Below are 22,076 nucleotides of genomic sequence, written 5' to 3' on the forward strand. Positions count from 1 at the left end.
AGCCTGATGATGCCAAGCTCGATCGCAGCATCCTGGGATCATGACCTGAGCTGAAGGCAGACACTTAACCGACTGAGCCACCCAGGTGCCCCAATTCCCTGATTTGAAGCATACAATGAGCTGGGCTACCACCAGCATGATTGATTTTAGGACATTTTCATTCCCCCTTCGCCGTTACCTCCCAATTCCTCATCCCCACCCCCAGCCTCTGGTAATCCCCAATCTACTTTTTGTTTCTGTAAATGTGACTATGCTGAACATGTCATGTAAATGGAATCTTATGATATGTGGCCTTTGGTGTCTTGCTTCTTTCACTTAGCATGAGATTTTCAAGGCTCATCCATATTTTAGCATATCTCAGTGCTCCATTCCATTGTATGGTTACACCATGGTTGGCTTATCCACTCATACAGGAAGGACATTTGGGTTGTTTCTATATTTTGGCCATTATGAATAACGCTGCTATGAACACTCATGCTCAAAATTTTACATCAACATGTGCTTTCATTTCTCTTGGGTATAAACCTAGGAATGGAATTTCTGGGTCATATGGTAACTATGTTTAGCCTTCCAAAGAACTGCCAGCCTCTTTTTCACAGAGGATGCACCATTTTACATTCCCACCAGCAATATATGAGGCTACCAATTCTCTATATTCTCACTATTTCCCTACATCCAGTTTCTCTATATCCTTGGTATTTTCCTTCTTCTTCTTCTTTTGTTTTTTTTTACAGCCATCCTAGTGACTGTAAAGTGATATCTAATTAGGGTTTTGACTTGCATTTCCCTAATGACTAACGATGCTGAGCATTTTTTCATGTGCTTAGTAGCCGTTGTATATGTTTTTGAAGAAACACCTATTCAAGTCTTTTGCCCATTTTTGAGTTGGATTGTTTGTTATTTTGCTGTGGAATTATCATTATTTAGGTATTCTTGATATGAATCCCTCCTTGTCAGACATGTGATTTGTAAATATTTTCTCCCATTCTCTTGGTTGCCCTTGCATCATCTTGATAATGTCCTTTGGTGTACAAAAGTTTTTAATTTTGATGATTTCCAGTTTATCTTTTTTTTTTTTTTTTGGTTTCTCGTCCTTTTGGTGTCATATGGGAAACCGTTGTTTCTAATCCAAAGATACTGATTTATATTTACGTTACCTTCTAAGAGTTTTATAGTCTAGCTCTTACATTTAGGTCTTTGATCCATTTTGAGTTGGTTTTTGTATATGGTGTGAGGTAATGATCTAATTTCATTCCTTTGCATGTGGATATCTCATGTTGTCTCAGCATCTTTTGTTGAAGAGATTGTTCTTTCCCCCATTGAATGGTATTAATACTGTTGTCAAATATCCATTGACCACAGGTGTGTGGGTTTGTTTCTGGACTCTCAATTCTATTTCACTGATCTATGTGTGTGTTCTTATGCCAGTACCACCCTTGTTTGATTACTATACCTTTGTAGTAAGTGTTGAAATTGAGAAGTGTTATTCCTCCAACTTTGTTTTTCTTTTCCAAGATTGTTTTGACTATTCTGGGTCCCTTGCATTTCCATATGAATTTTAAGATCAGTTTGTCCATTTCTGCAACACTGGCTTATTTTTGCCCAGCTTTTTACTATGTATCAAGGATATCCACATTCATTTATTCATTCAACAAATACTGATTAAACACGTACCATGTTCCAGGTACTGTGTCAGGTGCTTGGGGGCACCATGATGAGCAAAAATAGCCATGACCCTTGCTTTGAGAGAGCTAAGAATCTAGTGGGAGAGGCGGGCATTAATCAAATAATCACCCAAACAAATTTAAAATGAAGAACAGGAAGAGTTGACCTTAGTCTCAGGAGATCAAAGAAATCTCTCCTGGTGAAACCAACAATTAGGAAGGTGCCTAGAGCTGGAGGGGGCTTGGGGAAAGTATTGCAGGCAAGGAGAACACGATGTACAAAAGCTTTATGGCAGGAGGGAACATGGTGCGTTCAGTGAACTGCAAGGAGGCAAGTATGGTGAAGCACAAGGAAGTAAGAGAGCCATGTAAGAGTAGCCAGTCCCATGGGGTCTTGTGGGCTGTGGATGAAGTCCTGAGATTTTATCCTAAGAACAACAGGAAGCTATCGAAGCAGAGAAGTAACATGATCTGATTTTGATTTCAAAATGTTCCCTCTGACTGCTGTGCAGAGAGTGGACTGGAGGGGGATGGGCAAGAGCAGAGCCAGTTAGGAGGATATTACGATAGTCTGAGAGAGAAATCATGGTTTTGATGAGAGTGGTGGTGGTGACCCTGGAGAGAAAGTGGACAGATTCACAGATACCAAAGGAATTGAGGGTTTGGAGACAGCCCTCAGTCAGGGAGGCGACAGGGTTTGTGACTTCAGTGACAGTGTCGGAAGGGGTGGTCTTCACCAAGATAAAGAACACTGGAGTGAGGGCAGCTTTGAGGAAGGGGTTAGTGTCATTGAGTTTGAGGTGCCTCACAGACGTCGTTGAGTTATTTGATCCTTGACAAATCATTTCTATGAGGAAGGTATAAAACCCTTGTCTTCATTTTGCAGATGAGTAAACTGAGTACCCCAGAGGTAATCGTGGCTTGTCCAAGGCTGGGCAGTCAGTAAATGGCAAGGCCAGATCAGAACCCCGTTGTTCTAAGAACAACCGCATGCTCTTTCTTTTCTGTGAGATTAGAGCGGACTCTCTGGAAAGGTCCATCATCCCGAGTAGTTTCAAATAATCAGAGGGAGTCAGTGCTAGGACTTCTCCCCCCTCCCCTTACCAAGTGTTTCCCAAACCTCAAAGCCTATGCTCTCAGGGAAGCTTTAGCCTCCTTTTTCCAAACATTCATTTCCACCAAGCTCACTCCAGGAGTGTTTAGAGCTCCCAAGTGCCTGATTCCTTGACCCAGATTTGCTGTCTGCATGGTCTCCTTTCCCAGTGAGGTCACCCAATCCTAAAGTCTTCCTGCTTCCCTGCTGTCATATACTTGTCTCAGAGGTGTCTCCTGTGGTTATAGACAAGGGTCACCTGCTGGTGGTCAATGTACGGAAAGCTGAAATGCTGAGATATCGAGCCACGAGGTGGATGACAGAAAAATTAACAGCGATTAACAAGTCAAGGCGTACTCAAATTTTTTTGTGTGTCAAGTAGAGGAGTGTGAGAAGGAATTGAGCAGGTGGCAGGAAATGGGATGGAATGAGAAACCAGGTGAAAGGAAAACAAATACATAAATTCAAGGGGTAGGAGGAAGAGAAAATAAAGTGGTTAAAGGCATAGGTTAGGGAGGATACATCCTAGTTTTAAATCAGGGCTCTGACATTTACTAGCTGTGTGATCTTAGGCAAGTTACTGAATGTCTCTAAGTGGAGATAAAATAGTACTCACTTTATGGGGTTTGTGTAAGGATTATGGAGAGAGAGTGTGTGTGATGTTCTTGCCGCAGCGCCTGGCATGTGAAAAGCTCTAGATCACTGTCAGCTGTTCTGATTGTGCAAGCCCCCCTCATTTTTCCCACCTCTGCTTCCCCCAGCTGCGCCCAGGCAGGTTCCCTATGGCCAGCTTGGTTCACCATACCAGCCACTGAGCCAACCCTGCCTGAAGCAGAGAATATCCCATCAGCCTCTGCAGACCCAGGAGCTGGAGAGCCTGTGACAGCAGCTGGGGTCCTGTATTGGTCCCTCGTTCTCCTTGCTGCCAATTTGATATGAGATTAGGTGTCTCTAAGAGCCACCCTTGCAGACCCATATGTTACCTCTAAGTTGTTTCCTCTTCCCTTCCTCTCCTTCCCCCTACCTGCCTCCCCCATCCTATTGATTCGTATTCCCAAATTCTACACAGTCACCCTGCTTTTGTACTCCAGCCGCCCCCTTCCCTGTTGGGACTGAAGTCCTGTCCAGTCCTGGTCAAGGTACAGATTGCTTGACTGCTGAGCAGTCTGCCTGCTTGATTTATTTAATCAATGTGGTGCCCCTGCCCGAGGCATACAGAAGCAGGTCTGTTCATGGTACCCTCTGAGCACTATGCCTCACTCAGCCAGCTCCCTTCTCCTTCTAGCACAGTGGTTAAGGAAATCATTTGGGGCCCCAGATTTCTCTGGGAATCACCTGAGGACATAATACCCGCCTGAGAAATCCGCAGGAATTCAGTGTATCAGTCAGGATAGGATAAGTTATGCTGCAGTAACAGTCTTTAATTCTCACTCACAGGAACTTTCCAAGGTGGATGTAGGGGAGACGGCTCTGTTCATCAGTCCCTCAGCAATCTGGGTTGGTGGGAGTTCCCTTTTGAACATGCTTCCATAACTGCTACAGCAGGAAAAGGAGCATATCATCTGACTTACATTTTCAAAAAAATCCCCCTCACTGCTGTGTAGAGAATGGACTGTGGGGCAGCAAGGGCAGAAGCAGGGAGACCAATGATCAGGCTTGGGGCTTGGTCTGGGTTAGAAGTGATGGTGACTTAAAAAAGAAAAAAATTTTGATAGTGACTTGAACCCCACTGATGGCCATGAAAGAAGGGAGAAATGCAGGGATTGGGGATATAGTTTGGAGTGAAGCAGACAGGATTTTCTGATGGGTTGGATAACTAGAGTAAGGAGGATAAGGCAAGGATGACTGCTAGGTTTTTGGCTTGAACATATGGGTGGGGGTGTCTGTTCTCAACTGACATTGAAGCTGCAGAATCCTTGGAATTATCAAGACATATCTTGGTGACAACTGAAAGGAGCCTCAGCTTGGAGTCCTTAAGGGTGCCCCTCCAGGTGTTTTATTTATTCATGAGAGACACAGAGAGAGGCAGAGACATAGGCAGAGGGAGAAGCAGGCTCCCTGTGGGGAGCCCGATGTGGCACTTGATCCCAGGACTGTGGGATCAAGACCTGAGCCAAAGGCAGATGCTCAACCACGGAGCCACCCAGGTTCCCCTCTTCCAGCTGTTTTGTAAAGGTTTAAGTAGCAAGACCTTTTCTGTGTTTTTTTTTTCAGGAGAGCTCTTTGATCATGGACACACAGGCCTGTACACCTGTATGCCCACATGTTCACAAACACACACACACACACACACACACACACACACACCACAAACCACTGTAGCAGTTCTTTCTAGACCTCACACAGCAGTAGTCCTGGGGGTCCTTCAAACTCTTTAACCTGTCCCTGTCAGAATCTATGTTTCTGATAGGAATGGACTTGTTGCTAAATATTTTTAGTTGGAAAACAAGAGCTACAGCCTTTCGGGGCCTCCCTCTGGGCAGCAGCTCCTGTGCTCCTGGGAGGAGGTCAGCAACAATGAGAGACCCAGGCAGTCCAGAGAGCCTTGTGCCTGTCAAAGTGGTCTCCAGCTTTGAGAAATGTGAAAACCATAGCAGCGGCACATTTATTAAGCTAAATGCACCCGATCCAGAGTCACAGTCTGTGGTTAAGTATAATTGCTAGCTAAATGCGTGGCCTGTTGCCTGGGCAGCTCGTTAGAGGGAGAGAGAGTGGTAGAAGACTGGAAATAAAATGAATGAGGCTTGGCCACTGACCAGTTGGTTCCAGGCAGAGTCAGTTCTGACCGAGCTGGGTTTCACAGTTCAGTGTTTTCAGGGCTTCAGGGTGGGACTTTGCATCAGTGGTGCAAACAGATACTAATGGGCTCGATTCAGATGCTGGTGGCCAAACTCCTCTGTAAAGGCCAGCAAGAACTTATTAAACTCAACAGCAAAGAAACAAACAATACAATCATGAAATGGGCAAAAGACATGAACAGGAATTTCACCAAAGAAGACATACACATGGCCAACAAGCACATGAGAAAATGCTCCATATCACTTGCCATCAGGGAAATGCAAATCAAAACCACAATGAGATACCACCTCACACCAGTGAGAATGGGGAAAATTAACAAGACAGGAAACAACAAATGTTGGAGAGGATGTGGAGAAAGGGGAACCCTCTTGCACTGTTGGTGGGAATGTGAACTGGTGCAGTCACTCTGGAAAACTGTGTGGAGGCTCCTCAAAGAGTTAAAAATAGAGCTACCCTATGACCCAGCAATTGCACCACTGGGGATTTACCCCAGAGATACAGATGCAGTAAAAAGCCGAGACACCTACACCTCAATGTTTATAGCAGCAATGTCCACAGTAGCCAAACTGTGGAAGGAGCCTCGGTGTCCACCGACAGATGAATGGATAAAGAAGATGTGGTATATGTATACAATGGAATATTACTCAGCCATTAGAAAGGACGAATACTCACCATTTGCTTTGACATGGATGGAACTGGAGGGTATTATGCTAAATGAAGTAAGTCAATCGGAGAAAGACAATCATTACATGGTTTTACCCATATGGGGAATATAAAAAATAATTAAAGGGATCATAGGGGAAAGGAGAGAAAGTGAGTGGGAAAAATCAGAGAGGGTGACAGAACATAAGAGACTCCTAACTCTGGGGAACGAACAAGGGGTAGTGGGAGGGGTGGTGGACGGGGGTGGGGGGAATGGGGAGAATGGGTTACGGGCACTGAGGTGGGCACTTGACAGCATAAGCACTGGGTGTTATACTATATGTTGACAAATCGAACTCCAAAAAAAAAAAAAAAAAAGAACTCCAAAAAAAAAAAAAAAAAAAAAAGGCCGGCAAGGCAGTCTCCTGGGCCTCACAGGCCAGACTGGGAAGTGCCTCTTTGCTAGGAAAAGCCTAGGGGATTTGTGAGGGGCCAGAGGCTTCTCATAAGTAGGAACTAGGCTTCTGTGGAGGGAAAGGAGTCTCCCCGCTGCCTGGGAAGGGGAAGCATGTGTGAGGTGCCTCTCTTCCTTCCCACCACAATTGTCTGTGTCCCTCCCCTCCTAGGGATTCTGAAAGCCAAGTGTCACTAGGAGCGTTTTTACAGAGATAAAAGGATTGTAGTTACATACAGCTTTTATGAGGTAAGCATCATTCCCCCCATATTACAGAGGGGAAAAATGGAAAGAGAGGAAGCAGTCATTTATTTGCCTGAGGCTACACACCAACCAGGTGGCTGAGCTGGGTTTAGACTCCAGGCTCTCTGATTCTTGGCACTTGATGACACGATGCTTCTTCCTGGGCATGGTGACAGGCAGGCTGTTCTCCCAAGGCCAGAGATGGGAGCAGGAGGCCTCCCTCCCTGCTCTCCACCTACCACCTGTCAGTCAGCCTGGGGCCTGGGTGACCTTCGGGGTTCTTTCCAGCCCTGCCGATCAACAGCTCTCCGAATCCCTGGACCTGTTTCTCATCCGGAAACTTAGGCAGTGGATTGTCAGATGAACTCTAAGGGGCCCGCCAGCCCGGACAATTCATTCTATCGACCTGGAAGGGGCAAAGAGCCCAGCCGTTTTCAGCATGTGATGCATTGAAGCTTAGGGAATCTCAGAGATGTTTCAGGGACTGCCGTGAGGAGTTCTGATCCTGTCTTATATTTTGGAGATCTACAGGTAACTTTGTTTGCCAAAAGGTGCAGCTTCTAAAAACAAGCAAATAAACAAAAACGAGCAAAATAAAACACCTCACAGCCCCTGAACCAGACGGTGAATGAGAGATAAGGTTGAACGAAGGCATCCGCTGGCAATGAGAGTGGTGTGGCAATGAGTGTGGTGGTGGTATGTGTGTGTGATGGCGGGGGCGGGGAGCAGGGTGGGGTGGGGTGGGGTGGGGTGGCGTGGGGTGGGAAGTATGGACTGGAAGGGAAAAGAGGAAAACCAAAACAAGAGGGGAAAAATTAAACAAGATTAGCTTTTTAGTTCCAGCAAGTTGCCATTTTGAGGAAAGGGGGAAACTCTGAGAAATGACAGGGGCATCCTGGCTGGTGAGTGCCTGCTTTGTCCCAGAGTTCTGCTCACGAGGTCTCACTCACAGAGTGCTTGTACAACCCCTTTGGTTCTAAGCATTCCGCGTTCCTATTTTAAAGGTGAAAGTACTGAGGCTCAGAGAAAGAAAATGACTTATCCAAGGTCATGTAGCAAGTAAATTGTACTGCTCAGATTCAAATCCAGCTCTGTTTGACCTCGAACCCACAGCCTCTCCCATTAGAATCACACTTCCTAGGAGAGGGTCGAGGAGTTACAGGTCAATGGGGACCAGGGGACCTGTAGCGCCTTCCTTTGGCGGCAGGGAGAGTAGGAGGATCTGTAGAGAAGCAGCAAGCAGAATTCACGTTCTTGGTGATTAAGGGACTCGAAAGAGGGGACGGTTGTGAGAAGCAGAGAACAAGGGGAAGAGAAACAACAGAGCTGGAGAGTCAGAGCTAGGCCAGGAAGGGTCTGGACGTGGGCCTGCACAGAAGGGTTTAGAACCCCTTAGGACCTGTGTCCTTGACTAGATCAATTTAGACTTGCATTATGCTGTGTAATTCAGAATTGCTGGTTGCATCCCAAGATCATCACACTTGTGACTAAGTATTTTACCCCGACTTATCAATTGAACAATATAACAAACATGCCTGAACCCATCACTTTCAAACCATGATCTAGAACGTTGCCAGTAATTTACATTTACCAATGTGCTAAATATTTTTTTGTGGGTCTGAGAAACAATTGTCTTTCTTATCAGTGCTGTGGCTATGGTTTCCCTTCCCTGATAATGACAAGCCCCAAAGGGAAGATCTAGCTTATGTACAGGTCAGGATCAGCTAGGTTATGCTGTGGTAATGGGCAACCCAGAATCTTAGTAGCTCTTAACAACAAAGGTTCATCCCTTATTCTTGCTACATGTCTATATTGAGTAGCTGGGAGATCTACTCCTTGTCTTTTTACCTCAAAACCCAGGTGGTCAGAGAAGCCATCATTCAAACTTTGCTGGTTACCCATGCCAAAGGGAAAGAGAACTCTGTGGGGCCTCCCACTGGCATTGAAACGTTTCAGCCTGGAAGTGACCTATTTGGCTTTTGTGCACCTATTTCCCAGCGAGGACCCCTTTCTCTTTGGAAGTTCCCATCTTGCTCTACCCATTTCCATATCTGTCTTTCACAGGCTCAAAGCCCAAGATGGCAGCTGACCATAGGGTCTGGCTGGCATCTTACATGTGGGCTCACTTTGGCTTTTTCTCCTGCCAGGCATGATTTCTCAGGTAATCAAGGAGCTGGCACTTGAGTTGACAGTGGCGAGACTGGATTTTGTGCAGAGTGGTAAGGGGAGGAGAGATGGGCTGAGTGAGTCATTATTGTTATTTCCGTTGTGTTCCCATTGATCTCATAAGACTCTTAAAGACTATTACTTAGTCAGTAACTAAGACATAACTAGACTCTGGTTCTAAAAGCCAAGGGGTAACCTAAACTCATAATGCACAGAAATGGAAATGGAATGTCCAGGAAATGGAATGAAGAGGGAGCACCAGCTCCTGGCCATACTTCTGGAAAGTGAGGTCTAGCCTGATAGCCCAGGATACATGTCCTTGGTCTCAAGTCTCCGCATCATGAGGGCACTTCTGCAGACCACTGAGGATGCTCTGGAGAAAGGAGAGGAGAGTTTGGGCATGAATTTTACATACACAGCATTCACCAAACTGTGCCAGGATTAGGTGGGGTGCAGAGGTGGGCAAGACAGACAGTGTCACTGGCCTCACAGAATTTACAGTCTAGTGGGGGAAGAAAATGATTAAATAAATGGTAGAGGGGATGAGAAGTGCTCTGACAAGGATAAGTTCAGGGTAGTAAAGGAATAGCACCTGAGCTAGATGTGGGGGGTCAAGGGAGGCTTGGGAGTAGCCCCTCATCTAGGCAGAGAACTGAAGAATAAGAAGGTGTTAGGTAGGTGAGGGCGGGCAGGAAGGAGGAAAGTTGCGGAAAGTTAGGAGGTGGAGGGGGAGAAGGTCTGAGCCTAGAGAGGCAGGCAGAGACTAGATCATGAAGGACGCTGTGGATGCCATGTGGAGGGGCTTGGGCATTATCCTGAGGGCAGCAGGGAGCTCTGGAATGGTTGGCCATTTGGTTATGCTGTCACCATGGAAGCAGTGTGGAAGATGGCTTGGGATGGGTTCAGGTGAGAGGGGATAGTGACTGGTGAAGATAGCTAGAATGGGGCTGGAGAGAAATGGATGGATCTGAGGCACATTTAGAAGGCAGACAGATAACATGAATAGACATACGTGGACAGTACAGGAAAATCAGGAGTTGAGAACTTAGGTTTCTGGCCTGTACAACTGGATAGCAGTGATAGCAGTAGAGTGTGATGACTAAGAGCGGTGGCTCTGATGACTGACTGCCTGGGTTTGAATCCCAGATCTGTCACTGACTATCTGTGTGACCTTGGACAAGCTCCTTAACCTCTTCAGTTCCCCTGCCTGTAGAACGAGGGTATTAATATCACGTGCCTTATAATGATTAAGTGAAGCAGTACATAAAGCACTTTGAACCACGTCTGGAGCATGAGAAGTGTTCAATAAATGTTAGCAATTATTATAGACAACAAGGAAGAGGAATAGACTTCATGGAAATGATGATGAGTTCAATTCTAGGCATGCCAACTTTAGGGTGTCTGTGGGACACTCAGGTGGAAATTGGCTATATAAGTCTGTGGCTCAGGAGATATTTGGGCTAGAAATATGTATATGAGAGTCATAAGCTTATAGAGATAGTAATTGAAGGCTTGGGAGGTTTTTTCCGGGGGAGGGTAGAGGGAGAGAGAGAGAGAGAGAGAGAGAGAGAGAGAGAGAGAGAATACCAAGCAGACTCCCCACTGAGTGCAGAGCCTGATGGAGGGCTGGATCCTACGACCCTGAGATCATGACCTGAGCTGAAGTCAAGAGTCAGATACTCAACCGACTGAGCGACCCAGGTGCCCCGAAACCCTGGGAGGTTTGGCAGGGAGAATTTGTAGAGAAGAAAAGGAGGCTATGAGCAAACCTCAGCTTTTGTCGGATGGACAGAGGGAAAAGGAGCACAATGAGGAGGCTGAGCAGCAGCCTGAGAGTCAGGAGACGAACCAGGGGAAGGGCACACCATCGCAGAGGCCAAGACGAGTGAATGTTTCACAATGGAGGCAGTGGCCAGTGGCAGCAATGCTTTGGAGAGGCTTATGTAAGAGGAGATCTGAGAAACGACAATGGCGCTTAGCTACAAGGAGATCATTGGTGACAATAGTTTTCATGGAATGATACAACAGGATGTCAGACTAGACTACATTGGGTTGAAGAGCGGGAGTGAGGAAATGGAGATAGCAAGTGCAGACAGCTCTTTCCAGAAGTTTGTCTGTGAAAAGGAAGTGAGAACGGATTACTGAGGGTTATGGGGAGAGAGAGGGCGTCCTTCAGTGCCGATGGAGATGAGGCCAGGCAGACAATGGAGGGTGGAAAATGGGAGGTACAGGGGCGAGGGGAGGCAATTGAGGCTTGAGGGGGCTGAAATGGAGAGGAGATGGAATGCAGAGTGCAGGTGAGGAGGTCTGCCTCAGGCAGGAATCATTACAGGGAAGGAGGAAAGTATGGATGTGGTGAGTGAGCTTGTAGATTTCCCTGTGGAATGTTCCTGCCTTGTGGCTTTTCTTTTTTTTTTTTTTTTCTTTGAAATCAGGTGAGGGGAGGGACACCTAGGTGGCTCAGTGGTTGAGTGTCTGCTTTCAGCTCAGGGCGTGATCTCGGGGGGGGGGGGGGGCGGTGGTGGCGGTGGCGGTGGCGGCAATCGAGTCCTGCAACAGGAGCCTGCTTCTCCCTCTGCCTGTGTCTCTGCCTCTCTCTGTGTGTCTCTCATGAATAAATAAACATTTTTATTTATTTATGATAGTCACAGAGACAGAGAGAGAGAGAGAGAGAGGCAGAGACACAGGCAGAGGGAGAAGCAGGCTCCATGCACCGGGAGCCCGATGTGGGATTCGATCCCGGGTCTCCAGGATCGCGCCCTGGGCCAAAGGCAGGCGCCAAACCGCTGCGCCACCCAGGGATCCCTCTCATGAATAAATAAATAAAAACTTAAGAAAAAGAAAAATAAATCAGGTGAGGGGGACGTGTGGTAAGGCTGAAAGTTTGTGGATGATAGTGGAGGCCGTGGTGCTCGGAGAGCCACTGGAGAGAATGGGAGAGAGAGCCCAACCGGGACTCAAGGAAAGGTTGCCCAGCCACACTGATGGCCCAGTGGAGGTCGAGACTCTGCATTTATAGTGTTTTCCATCTGCAAGGTTGGGGTGTTTTCTCCAAGCAGTGCTTAGCAGTCCCGGGGGAGGAGTAGAAAGGGTAGATATTTGGATTGATTTAAAGGCTTACGAATTCACAAGGCGGACATGCTGAATCAGAAAGATGAGGATATTGGCAAGTGAGTAGTTAAAATGATTGCCCTGTAATTCCCCTGCTCTTCAATTCAGAAGCTCCCCCTCCCGCTTTCAGAAGTTCCCCCTTTTCTCTACTCTATGTCATAGCTTCTGCTTCATTCAAGGCTCTTATACCACCTCATGGCTTCTGCCTCGTGTGTGTGTGTGTGTGTGTGTGTGTGTGTGTGTGTGTGCGCGCGCTTCTGCCCCCCTTTATGGACCAAGGACCCTCTCGTGTCTCATGTTCAGCTTCCACAGGAGAGCCTATCTGAGTGATTCCGTTATTCATTAGCTCCTATGTTTGGCAGCTAGCTCAGGCTGCTGGCCAACCTATGGGTTGACTCTGCCCTGAGTCAGGGACCTACGTCTGGTCCATCCAGCTGTATCTAACATCAACATTCTTCAGAAGGTGCAGTGAGTAAGACAAGCAGAATGGGTGAGAATGGAGGCTCTGGAGCCAGACGCCTAGGCTCAAATCCAGGCTGTTCCACTTACCGTGTGACCTTGGGCAATTTGCTTCACCTCCCTGATACGTAGTTTCCTCATGTCTTAAAAGGATTCAGTGAGGGACGCCTGGGTGGCTCAGCGGTTGAGCGTCTGTCTTTGGCTCAGGACGTGATCCCGGGGTCCTGGGATGGAGTCTCACATCAGGCTCCCTGTGATGAGCCTGCTTCTCCCTCTGCCTATGTCTCTACCTCTCTCATGAATAAATACGTAAAATCTTAAAAAAAAAAGAAGGATTCAGTGAGAGTACTTGCCCCAGAAGATCTTTGTGCTAATGAAATAAGATAATAAGTGAAAAGTACCTGGTACAGTACCCGGCACATAGTTATTTCCCTGTAAGGATTATGTGTTAGTAGTATTATTACTGTTATGGTCATTTTACTGTGAAGGCGGGCACTTAGGGCCTCATAGGCTTTTGGACAAGACTTCAGGGGGAGGCGGGATTTGAACCTCAATGCAATTTAATGGACAGTCTTTTCTTCACACCAGCTTTTTGTTATTTTCAGGTCTTCTGACCTTCCCTCAGGGAATGTTTGTCACCCTACGGTCTCTGAGGGCCCAGAGCTTTCAGACTAGTGAGTCTGCTGCAGGCTGAGGACTGAGCTGCCGCATCTGCTTATCCTTGGCTGGGAAGGAATCCTGGCAGCCTGACCTCTCTTGTGCAGTCGTTGGTTTCTATGAGTCATGCTTCTCTTATGCTAAGCCCAGCTTGGATTTGGAAGGGGGCTAGGGGAGTAGGGGTGGAGTGAGGGGAGGAAAGCCTTAGCTTTCCTAAGGCTTTAGGAGGAGGAAGACAGCAACTTAGCTTCTGTCTGAGTTTGTTGGTTAGCTCAAGTTATAGGACTCTTAGAGCCGGAGTGAGGGGATTTAAGGCCCCACTGTGACCAGGCTGCAATGGAGGGGACCCTTCATTGAATATGTGAAGCCCAAGATATCCAGAGTATGAGCCACACCTCCCCAGGCACCTTGACAGTCAGGACATCCCCTCTCCATCTCTCTCTCCCCTAACCCAGATGGGTAAAGATTTATTTTCCCAGAAAAGAATGCAAATCACTGACCCAGGGGAAAGCAATAGATCCAAGAGGCCCATTGCCCAGAGATTAGGCTCCTAGAAATGCCCCACCCTCATGAAATAGGTCCCAGATGGCTTTGTCTGAGCTGGTGTTTCCCCAAGGACTGGGGCGGGGGTGGGGGGACAGGCCACTGGTGGCACAAGAAGTAACTCCAAGTGGTATATGGCTCGATGTTTTTTTAACTTCATTAATCACGAATTTCTTTTAACGTGTTTTAGAAAAGATCTAAGCGCATGAACATTGGTGGCTTCAAGGGTATTATGGATTAGAACCATGCTGAAGCTTTTTTCTTTTTTCTTTTTAAGATTTTATTTATTTACTCACGAGAGACACAGAAAGAGAGGCAGAGACATAGGCAGGTTCCTCGCGGGGAGCCCGATGTGGGACTCGATCCCCGGACCCCAGGATCACGACCTGAGCCAAAGGCAGACAGATGCTCAACCACTGAGCCACCCAGGCGTCCCAGGAAACACCTGTCTTAAACAAATCCTGTTACCTTTTCTGCTGCCTCTTCTACCCTCCCCCGCCCCCTCTCCCAGATTTGGGGCTTCTGCTTTGGGAGTTGGCTGGTAGACACATTAATCTGCCCGGTCGATTGTCTTCTCACCAGATCAAAGCCCAAAGCTTCATCTCCTTTTCTTGACTTCATTGGTCTCTGTTGAGGGCTCTCATTTCTCTCCCTCCCACCCCCACTCCCATTCCCCCTTCTTCCCCTCCTTCTCCCACCACCTCTCTCCCTCTCCCTCCCTCTCTCTCCTGGCTAGCTTTTGGAGATATTCCTGACTCGTTCTGTTCCCTTTTTCATGCTCAATCACTGACCAAACCCCGTTCGTTCATTCTTCGTTGTACCTCTTGTACTGTGTCTCTTTCAACTGTCATCACCAAGGTAGATGCCACAGCCTCAGACCACACCTCGTTATCCAATTAGTCTTTCTCCAGCATAACTTGCACCATGACTTTCTCCTGGACTGGTTCTCCACTGAGCATCAGATCACGGCCAAAGTCCTGAAGGAGTGATTCCTAAGTCCTTGGAATGTGGCCTCAGCCTAAGATCTACCCATATCTCCCATTCCTTTCCTAGGACCCATCTAGGTCTTTACTGCTCCTCAGGTAGACCACGCTCACTTCGAACTCTAGCTCTTCCCTATAAACCTTGATCAAAATAATTTTCTCAGTCCTTCTCATTTGATCACTTACTTATATGTCATATTGAGCTCTTTGTGGGCTTTTGTGTATGTGTGTCTCCCTCAGTAGACTCAGCTTCTGAGGTAAAGGAGTGTGTTTTCCATTTCTTTTGTAACCCCATTGGTACTTAGCAAAGTTCTAGGTGCCTGGCAGATACAGTTGGGTATACTTTGAGCTGCAAGTGTCAGAAAACCCAACCTATTAGCAGCTTAAACATGTAGAAGTTAATTTTTTTCACAGAACAAAAAGTTTAGAGGCAAGTGTTTGCTTGCTCTACCATCCAGAGTGAATTGGCTTTCACCCTCATACTGGTTGCCTCGTGGCCACAAGGTGACTGCTGCACCTCCAGGTATCACATCTGAATCCCAGCAGGAAGGAGGAAGAAGGACCTAAGGCCTCTCCTCAGGGAACTTTGCCCTGTTATTTGAGAAGGGGGCGCTCTCCCAAGAGACTGACCCTTTCATCCCACCAGCCAGAATTGTGTCATGTGCTTACTCTTAGACCAATAATTGGTTTAGACCAATTCTAATTGGAGCCCAGGACTGGGGCTGACAAAGATCCTCTCATATCAGGGAAAGGGTCTTTGCCAACTACCTGAACAAACTGAAGTTCTGTTAGCAATCAAGAAGCAGGGAGGGATAGCTATTAGGTAGGCAACTGGCCGTGTATACCAAAAAACTCAAGAGACTGGTTTAGAGAACAAATAGCCTGCTCTTTTTTGTTGTTGTTGTTGTTTTGTTTTGTTTTGAACATCATTTTTAAAAAAGCTTTTATTTGAGAGATAGAGAGTGTGTGTGCATATGGTGCAGGGGGTAGGAGACGCAGACTCCCCGCTGAGCAGGGAGCCCGACATGGGGCTCGATTCCAGCACCCTGGGATCATGACCTGAGCCAAAGGCAGATACCCAACTGACTGAGCCGCAGGCACCCCCAGCCTGCTCTGGTTTTGAGTCAGGTTCCGAGATGTGGAGGGTCTGAGACCAAGAGGTTTCCAGAAAAGGCCATCTTCCCTGTGCCCACACAACTGCACCCAAGTGTCCCCAGCTCTGAGTTGGAAGGTCAGACAGACTATATGGGCTCTCAGCTGTGCTTTCCTCAGATTAAAGGAAGAGTCTGAGCAGAGTGTGGTGCTGTCCCATTGAGTGACTGCTAGGTGAGTAGTTTCTCCCGGTGGCTCTACTTCCAGGACTGAGTGAGGAGTAAAAGGAGAGGCCTGCTTCACCATGGAAGAAACCATTCCTGTCTGCGGATCTTTGGTTTTCATGTATGTTTTCTGAAGTAGGTCTGAAACTGAATTTGCATCCAGAGAAAAAAACCCAGAAGAGGAACCTTCCAAAGGCAAATTATACAGAGTGCTATTTATTACGGCAACAAAAAGAAACCACCCAAACAGCCAATTATTGGGATCTGGCTAAGCAGATTGTGAGTTTTTGTATATTTGGCTGTACTATGGTCACCAAGTTTGACAACTTCATGAATTCTTCTGGCACACACACGAAAAATATTTGTGTGGAGTGATGTTAAGAGAAAAGGAGCAAAATAGTCATGGTTCTGAGCCTCTGTCTCCCCTTCACAAAATAGGGTATGCCAGTACCTGTCTCCAAGGTTGTGGGAACAGAACTTTGGGATAGACAAAGCCTTGGGCTTGCCCGCTGCTGGGTGTGGGGGTGGGATGGTAGAGGAGAGTAGTGGCACAGGACAGTCCTGTGTGTGGGTAATTGGGCAGAATCAATACAAAAAAACCCATATGCAATAGGTCTGATATATTTGACCAAGGTGAAGCACCTAGCGCACTAGGATTCGCCAGCTTCTCCTACGGTGGCACTTATGTCCCGATGGAAATGGGGCACCAGAAGCCCCCAAAGTCAATGATTGGGGGACGGGTGACATACTTTCTCCGAGAAGGGGCACAGAGCAAAGGTTTTCACATTGACACATCGTTCACTCTGTCACAACTGCTCAACCGGATAGGCGACCACATTGGTCTGTGGCTCTCCTCGGGGAACTTTATTGCCAGGCTGGTTTGGTGTACAAGCTGGGTTTGCCCACCCCCCGGCCCCATCCTCGCCCCCTGCCCGGCCTGCAGAGGACTTTCTTGGTTGTAGGGGTGATGGGTGTCTTCTCTGCCTTAAGGTTCTCTATTCAAGACGAGTAATCTCGGGCCAAGCAACACGGTTTCCATCCTGCCAGGGATCCCGAAAATCCTAATGACCTTTGCTAGTGGCTAAATCATTCAGTGCATCTTTCCTCCCTTGTAAGAGAGCAGTTACAGTGGGTACCTCAACCTTAGTATTGTCTTGAGGATGTACGATTAGTTTATACAGTGCTTACAAGAGGGCCAGCGATGACTCCACCAGGAAAGCAGGCTCCAGGCCAGGCCAGGGGAGGCGGGACCAGAGCAGCCGGGACCAACACCTGGACTCGCTCACACCGAAACCCGAAACCCGAAACCCGTAGCCCCTCCAGGGAGAACCAACGGCCTTCGACCCTATTGGTCAGGGCCTCGATGGGCGGGCCAACAAGGGGCGCGCTGGTTGGCTGGGGACGGACCAATGAGGAGGCGGCGGCGCGGGCCTCAGAAGGGTGCGCCAACCGCGCGTTGTTTGAGGCGATCTCGTGCTGCGCCGCGACGACGCCACGTCGCCACGTCGCCCTCCCCGGGCTGGGCACCGCGCCTGTGGCAACCGCCGGAGTCGGCAGGACGCCTCGCGCCTCCCTCCACGCGTCGCACACCGCTCGCCTCCCGCCTCTCCCCTCTCGCCTGTCGCCGTTGGCGCCTGGACCAAGGTGATCGTCTCCGCGGAACCCCCGGCCGCCAGGCCTCGCCAACATGAGCGCCCCCGACGAGGTGTCTGTCCGGGGAGCGGGTTTCGGCCCGGAGGGCGGGGAGCAGGCCAGCGGAGCCCCGCGGGGACCAGGACTAGGTCTGGATCCCGGGCCGCCTCGGAGCGGCGAGGGTGAGGGCGGGTTCCCAGACCCCGAGGGCTTCGAGTCCGAGCGGGAAGTGATGGAAGCGGGAGGGCCGGTGCTTTGGGGCCGCGAAGGCCGCCCCGGCACCCCGGCCGACGACAAGGGGGACGCCCTGGACTACGCGTCCCACCTTGCTGACGAGTCCGGGGCCGCCAGCGTGCAGCAGCTGACCGACCCGGATGCCCTGGGCGTGCGGAGAAACCCATCCCCAGAGAGCTGCGCCGCTGAAGGGTCTGGCGTTTGGGCGGGCCTAGAGGCAGGGCCCGGTGGTCGAGGCGCGCTTGCCCTGAGCCGCGGAGAATCGCAGCCGCCTTCCGCCGTCCCGCTCCACCTCGGTGGGCCCGAGGGAGCCCGGCCCCGGGGGAACCCGAGAAGAGGTCCCAAGAGCAGGTCCACCGTCAGGGTGGATCGCCAGCGGCCCTCCGCCAAAGGCCCGGGCCGGCGGCCTTCCGACCCCGAGTCATCAGATGAGTTCGGTGAGATACAGCTGATGAGGGTGAGCATTTGCTCCAAAGAAAGAGGCCAAGCCAAGCCCAACAGCCCCGAGGATCCCGGGGACACACCCAGACAACCGAGTTTCCATGTCAGGGAGAATTTCCTTCACGTGCCAGGTTCTTTCCTGTCCTCGGCTCCCCGAGGATTCACTTCGGTTGTGGAGAGGCAGGCCGTGGGAGAGTTGGACATCTCCTCCTCTAAGAAAATGCAAAGTGTGGTCTGGGGGAAGGGAGGGAACAGGCCCAGCTACCCGGTAGCCGCAGCCGCCGCTGCCGCCGCCGCTGCTGCTGGCAGCCTGCCCCCGGCCACCCCTAGGAAGAAGGTGGCCCAGGAGAAGAAATCCCTAGGGGGGGCCTCAAAAGTTACCCAAGGGAGAAGCTTTCCTCCCTGGGGGCAGAGAGTCTCGGCAGCTCCCCTGGAACCAGCCACCTTCCCCCCAATCTCTGGGGTTCCGCTGCTTGGGAGGAACAAGAGGTATTCCTTGGTTCCATCGGGAAGCAAACAGTCCAAGCACACCGGCCGCTCCCGGAAGAAATCTGGGCCCAGGAGGACACGGGAGTCGGAGCCAGTGGTGGTGACAGGAGAAGGCAGTGACTCAAACAGAGACACAGTGCCCAAGGGCCAAGTGAGTAGGCCATGCTCCTCCTCTTCTGTGCACCCTTCCCCTCCCCCTCCTCCTCCCCTGCCTCGTACTTCTTTACCCACAAACCCTGTCCATCCCTCAGGGGTTGCCATGGGTGCCCCTGGGTCATTGGGATCGTTCGGATGCCAGATCGGGTCGTGGGTTGTTTTCACGGGGGCAGACAGTAAACTAAGGTAGCACTCCGTGTGTACCCGCCACCCTTCTGGACCCTTGGCACGTTTCCTGCCTCCTCCCGTCAGAGAGGGGCTGGGATGGATGGGAGGGCTGGTAGCTGATTTGAAGCCAGGAACCCCTTCAAAGTCTGGAGCACAAACCTTCAGCCTTTAGACTCATCAGCTTCCTGCTTCCTGTTTCCTAGCTGGTCCCCAAACCTTGCTTGTGGGGAGCCTGGCCTTTGTCAGCCCACTACTCCTTCTGCCTGGCTCAGCTCTGCCTCCTGGCCCGGGGCTGACTGAGGGGGAAATCACCAGCCACATCGGCCTCTCAATTCCCTTCCCTATTCCCTGTCTCACGCCACCCGTACACACACGTGTGCAGATGTGCACCTATGCCCACCTACCCACGCTCACAGACACACGCACACGCACACCCCACGTCCCAAGTCAGATCAGTGAGAAATGTTTCCTTTAGCTTCCAACACACAGGCCAGGGCCATGTTGTTCGGGCATGCATCGTGGAGAATGCAGCAGTGGCGACCTCGACACCAGAGCCCCCGAAGTTCCAGGAAGCTCCGCGCCCTCAGCCCTGAGCCAGGGAGACGTCATGCCCAGAGGGCGTGCACCCTCCAGTGAGTCCTGTGGGTTTCACAGGAGTGCAGGGGAGAGGAGATGAGGAGGGAAACTTCTGGCTCTGGCTCTGCTGGGGGCCTGTCAGCTTTGTTGCCTGCCTCCCCACCTAGCCAGGCAGCTTCTCCCAAAGGACCGGCCTTCAGCCACATCGTCCCCTGCGTGCGGTTTGTGCAGCAGGGGCGATTCGTGGCACTGCCCCCAAACAGCAGCTCAGGACATAGGCTTTGAGCAGAACAGAGCCGTTTTTCTGTTCAGTCCTGTTTGGCCACATTGCGCATCCTGGGGGCTGCCTGTGGCTGCAGCTCTGGCAGAGTGCAACCCAGAGCCCCGGTCCCTGGGGACCACCTTCAAGGATGGGCCGCCCCTAGGGGACAGGAGGGGCAGTCCCAGAGAGAAGGTTGGAGCTGCTGGCAGAGCAGGGGCCACTTGTTGCCAGCAGAGGGTGGTGCTGCCTCACGTTAGACCCCGCTTAGGCCCTCTCCACCTCACTGGGGGCCTTGGAAGCTGGATTTCATGTTCTCTCCCTCTCAGGTGACCAGGAGCCGCTTGACCACCTCCCAAGACCGGAAAGGCTGCAGCAACCACCTGGAACACAGGGCTGTCCTCGGGTACTGCTGCTTCTGGCTCCTAGAAACGCAAGCTCAAGCTAGATGGTGGGATCCGTGTCCAGGCTAAACTGCCATGTGTGCCTCTTCCCCCTGTCCCCCCACCTCGCCTCCATTCTGCTCCCCACAGAGGGAAGGCGCCTCCTTTCCACTGAGGAGCCTGTGCCAGTCTGGTCACTGGGCCTGGGGATGTAGTGCCCGTGGGAGAAGGGGAGGGGCCGGAGAGAGAGGAAGCCAGAGGATGCTAACCATTCCTGTCTCTCTGCTGTCTGCTGGCCTAGTGTGTCGTGCTACAGAGAGAAATAGACGACCTGAAAGAGCAGCTTGGTATGAGGAGCCTCTGGCTGGGGCCCGGGTTGGGGCAGAGGCAGGCTGCAGGGAGGGCGGGGAGGGGGGGGCATGCGTCTCAGTGCAGCACCCCACCCGGGATGGGCTGTAGGTGCAGGCAGCCGCACGGGGCCCAACATCCCTGTGGGGAGGAAAACCGAGCAGGCCTGGCCCTGGAGCCCGCTGTGCATGTATAGTTAGCTAGGTGTGCGCACAGACAGGAAAATACGGCCTCGACTGCACACATGCTTTGCCAGGGAAAACGTGTCCCAGAGGTCTCCCCCTTTTAGGACGTTTAGGGATGCCCCGTTGATTTTCCCTGCTCCTCTGTATGGCTGGCCCGGTGTGTGTTCGTGTGTGTCTGTGTGAGTGTGTGTGTGTGTGTGTGTGTGTGTGTGTGTGTTCGTTCGCCAGTTCTGAATGGTTCCGATGTGCCCCCAACAAAGCTTGAGAAATGCTGGCACATGTTGTTCCCTTAGAAAACACATCCATATTTAATTCAAGTGGGGGGTGAGTGACTCAGGCCCAGGGCTCTCTGGATAGTGGCTGGAGGGGGTTTCCGGTTGCGGGGCTGGGTGGTTCCCCACGGGGACGGAGGGACGGGCTTCTACATCCCCGTGTCTGGAGTGCCTGCTCACGCCTGTCTCTGTTTCAGCGGCCATGCAGTCCCTGACTGACAAGTTCCAGACCCTTTGAAGTGAGTGTTACACACACCATACCCCCTCCCCACAGTCGTGGCCGCTTAGGAGGGCCGTGGGCTGGCCCCGGCGGGCTGGCCCCGGCTCGATGCTCTTCCCTGACTCTGCTCTCTTTGACAGGTCGGGCCCAGCATCTCCGTACAAGAGGATCAGCTGGTACTTCTGGAGCCAGGAAGTTGTGGCCAAGCTGGTTCCCTCCTGTTCCACCTCAGCCAGGGCTTCCTCTCCCTGTTCTTGTGCCCCCTCCCCACCCCAGTTCACAGCAGTTTCAAATTAAAGTACCTCTCAGGTCTGTGGTCTGCCTTCTCTGTTGGTGGTGGTGGAGGGGGAGGGGGCAGGGCAGGGAGCTGCTCCATTTCCCAGCCTTTTTCAGAACAGGACCTCTGGTATCCTGTGGTAGGCCTTCTTGTGGGGAGCTTGGGCCTGCCTCTGCTAGGAGCCCTGCGGTCACGTCCCCCTCGTGCCCCGGGTCTGGGTTCTGCGTGGGCTCTGCCTGGCCACGTGAGCATATGCGGTGCCCCTTCCCCACCCCCCCCGTGGGCCCCCTTCAGGTTCTCCCCTAA

At 50.7% G+C, this 22,076-nt stretch overlaps 1 protein-coding gene across 1 annotated transcript; it reads left to right on the forward strand.

Annotated features, from left to right (window-relative positions):
- The first annotated feature begins 17,655 nt into the window (after nucleotides 1–17,655).
- LOC140627511 (uncharacterized protein CXorf49 homolog) lies at nucleotides 17,656–21,805 on the forward strand. The gene is made up of 6 exons (XM_072815876.1): nucleotides 17,656–19,077; nucleotides 19,726–19,882; nucleotides 20,415–20,491; nucleotides 20,770–20,815; nucleotides 21,471–21,512; nucleotides 21,634–21,805. The coding sequence occupies exons 1-5, from the start codon at nucleotides 17,818–17,820 to the stop codon at nucleotides 21,509–21,511; spliced, it is 1,581 nt and encodes a 526-aa protein (XP_072671977.1). The 5' UTR covers nucleotides 17,656–17,817; the 3' UTR covers nucleotide 21,512; nucleotides 21,634–21,805.
- Nucleotides 21,806–22,076: the final 271 nt, after the last annotated feature.

Source organism: Canis lupus, chromosome X (genome assembly GCF_048164855.1).
Source record: "Canis lupus baileyi chromosome X, mCanLup2.hap1, whole genome shotgun sequence".
Lineage (NCBI taxonomy): Eukaryota > Metazoa > Chordata > Mammalia > Carnivora > Canidae > Canis > Canis lupus.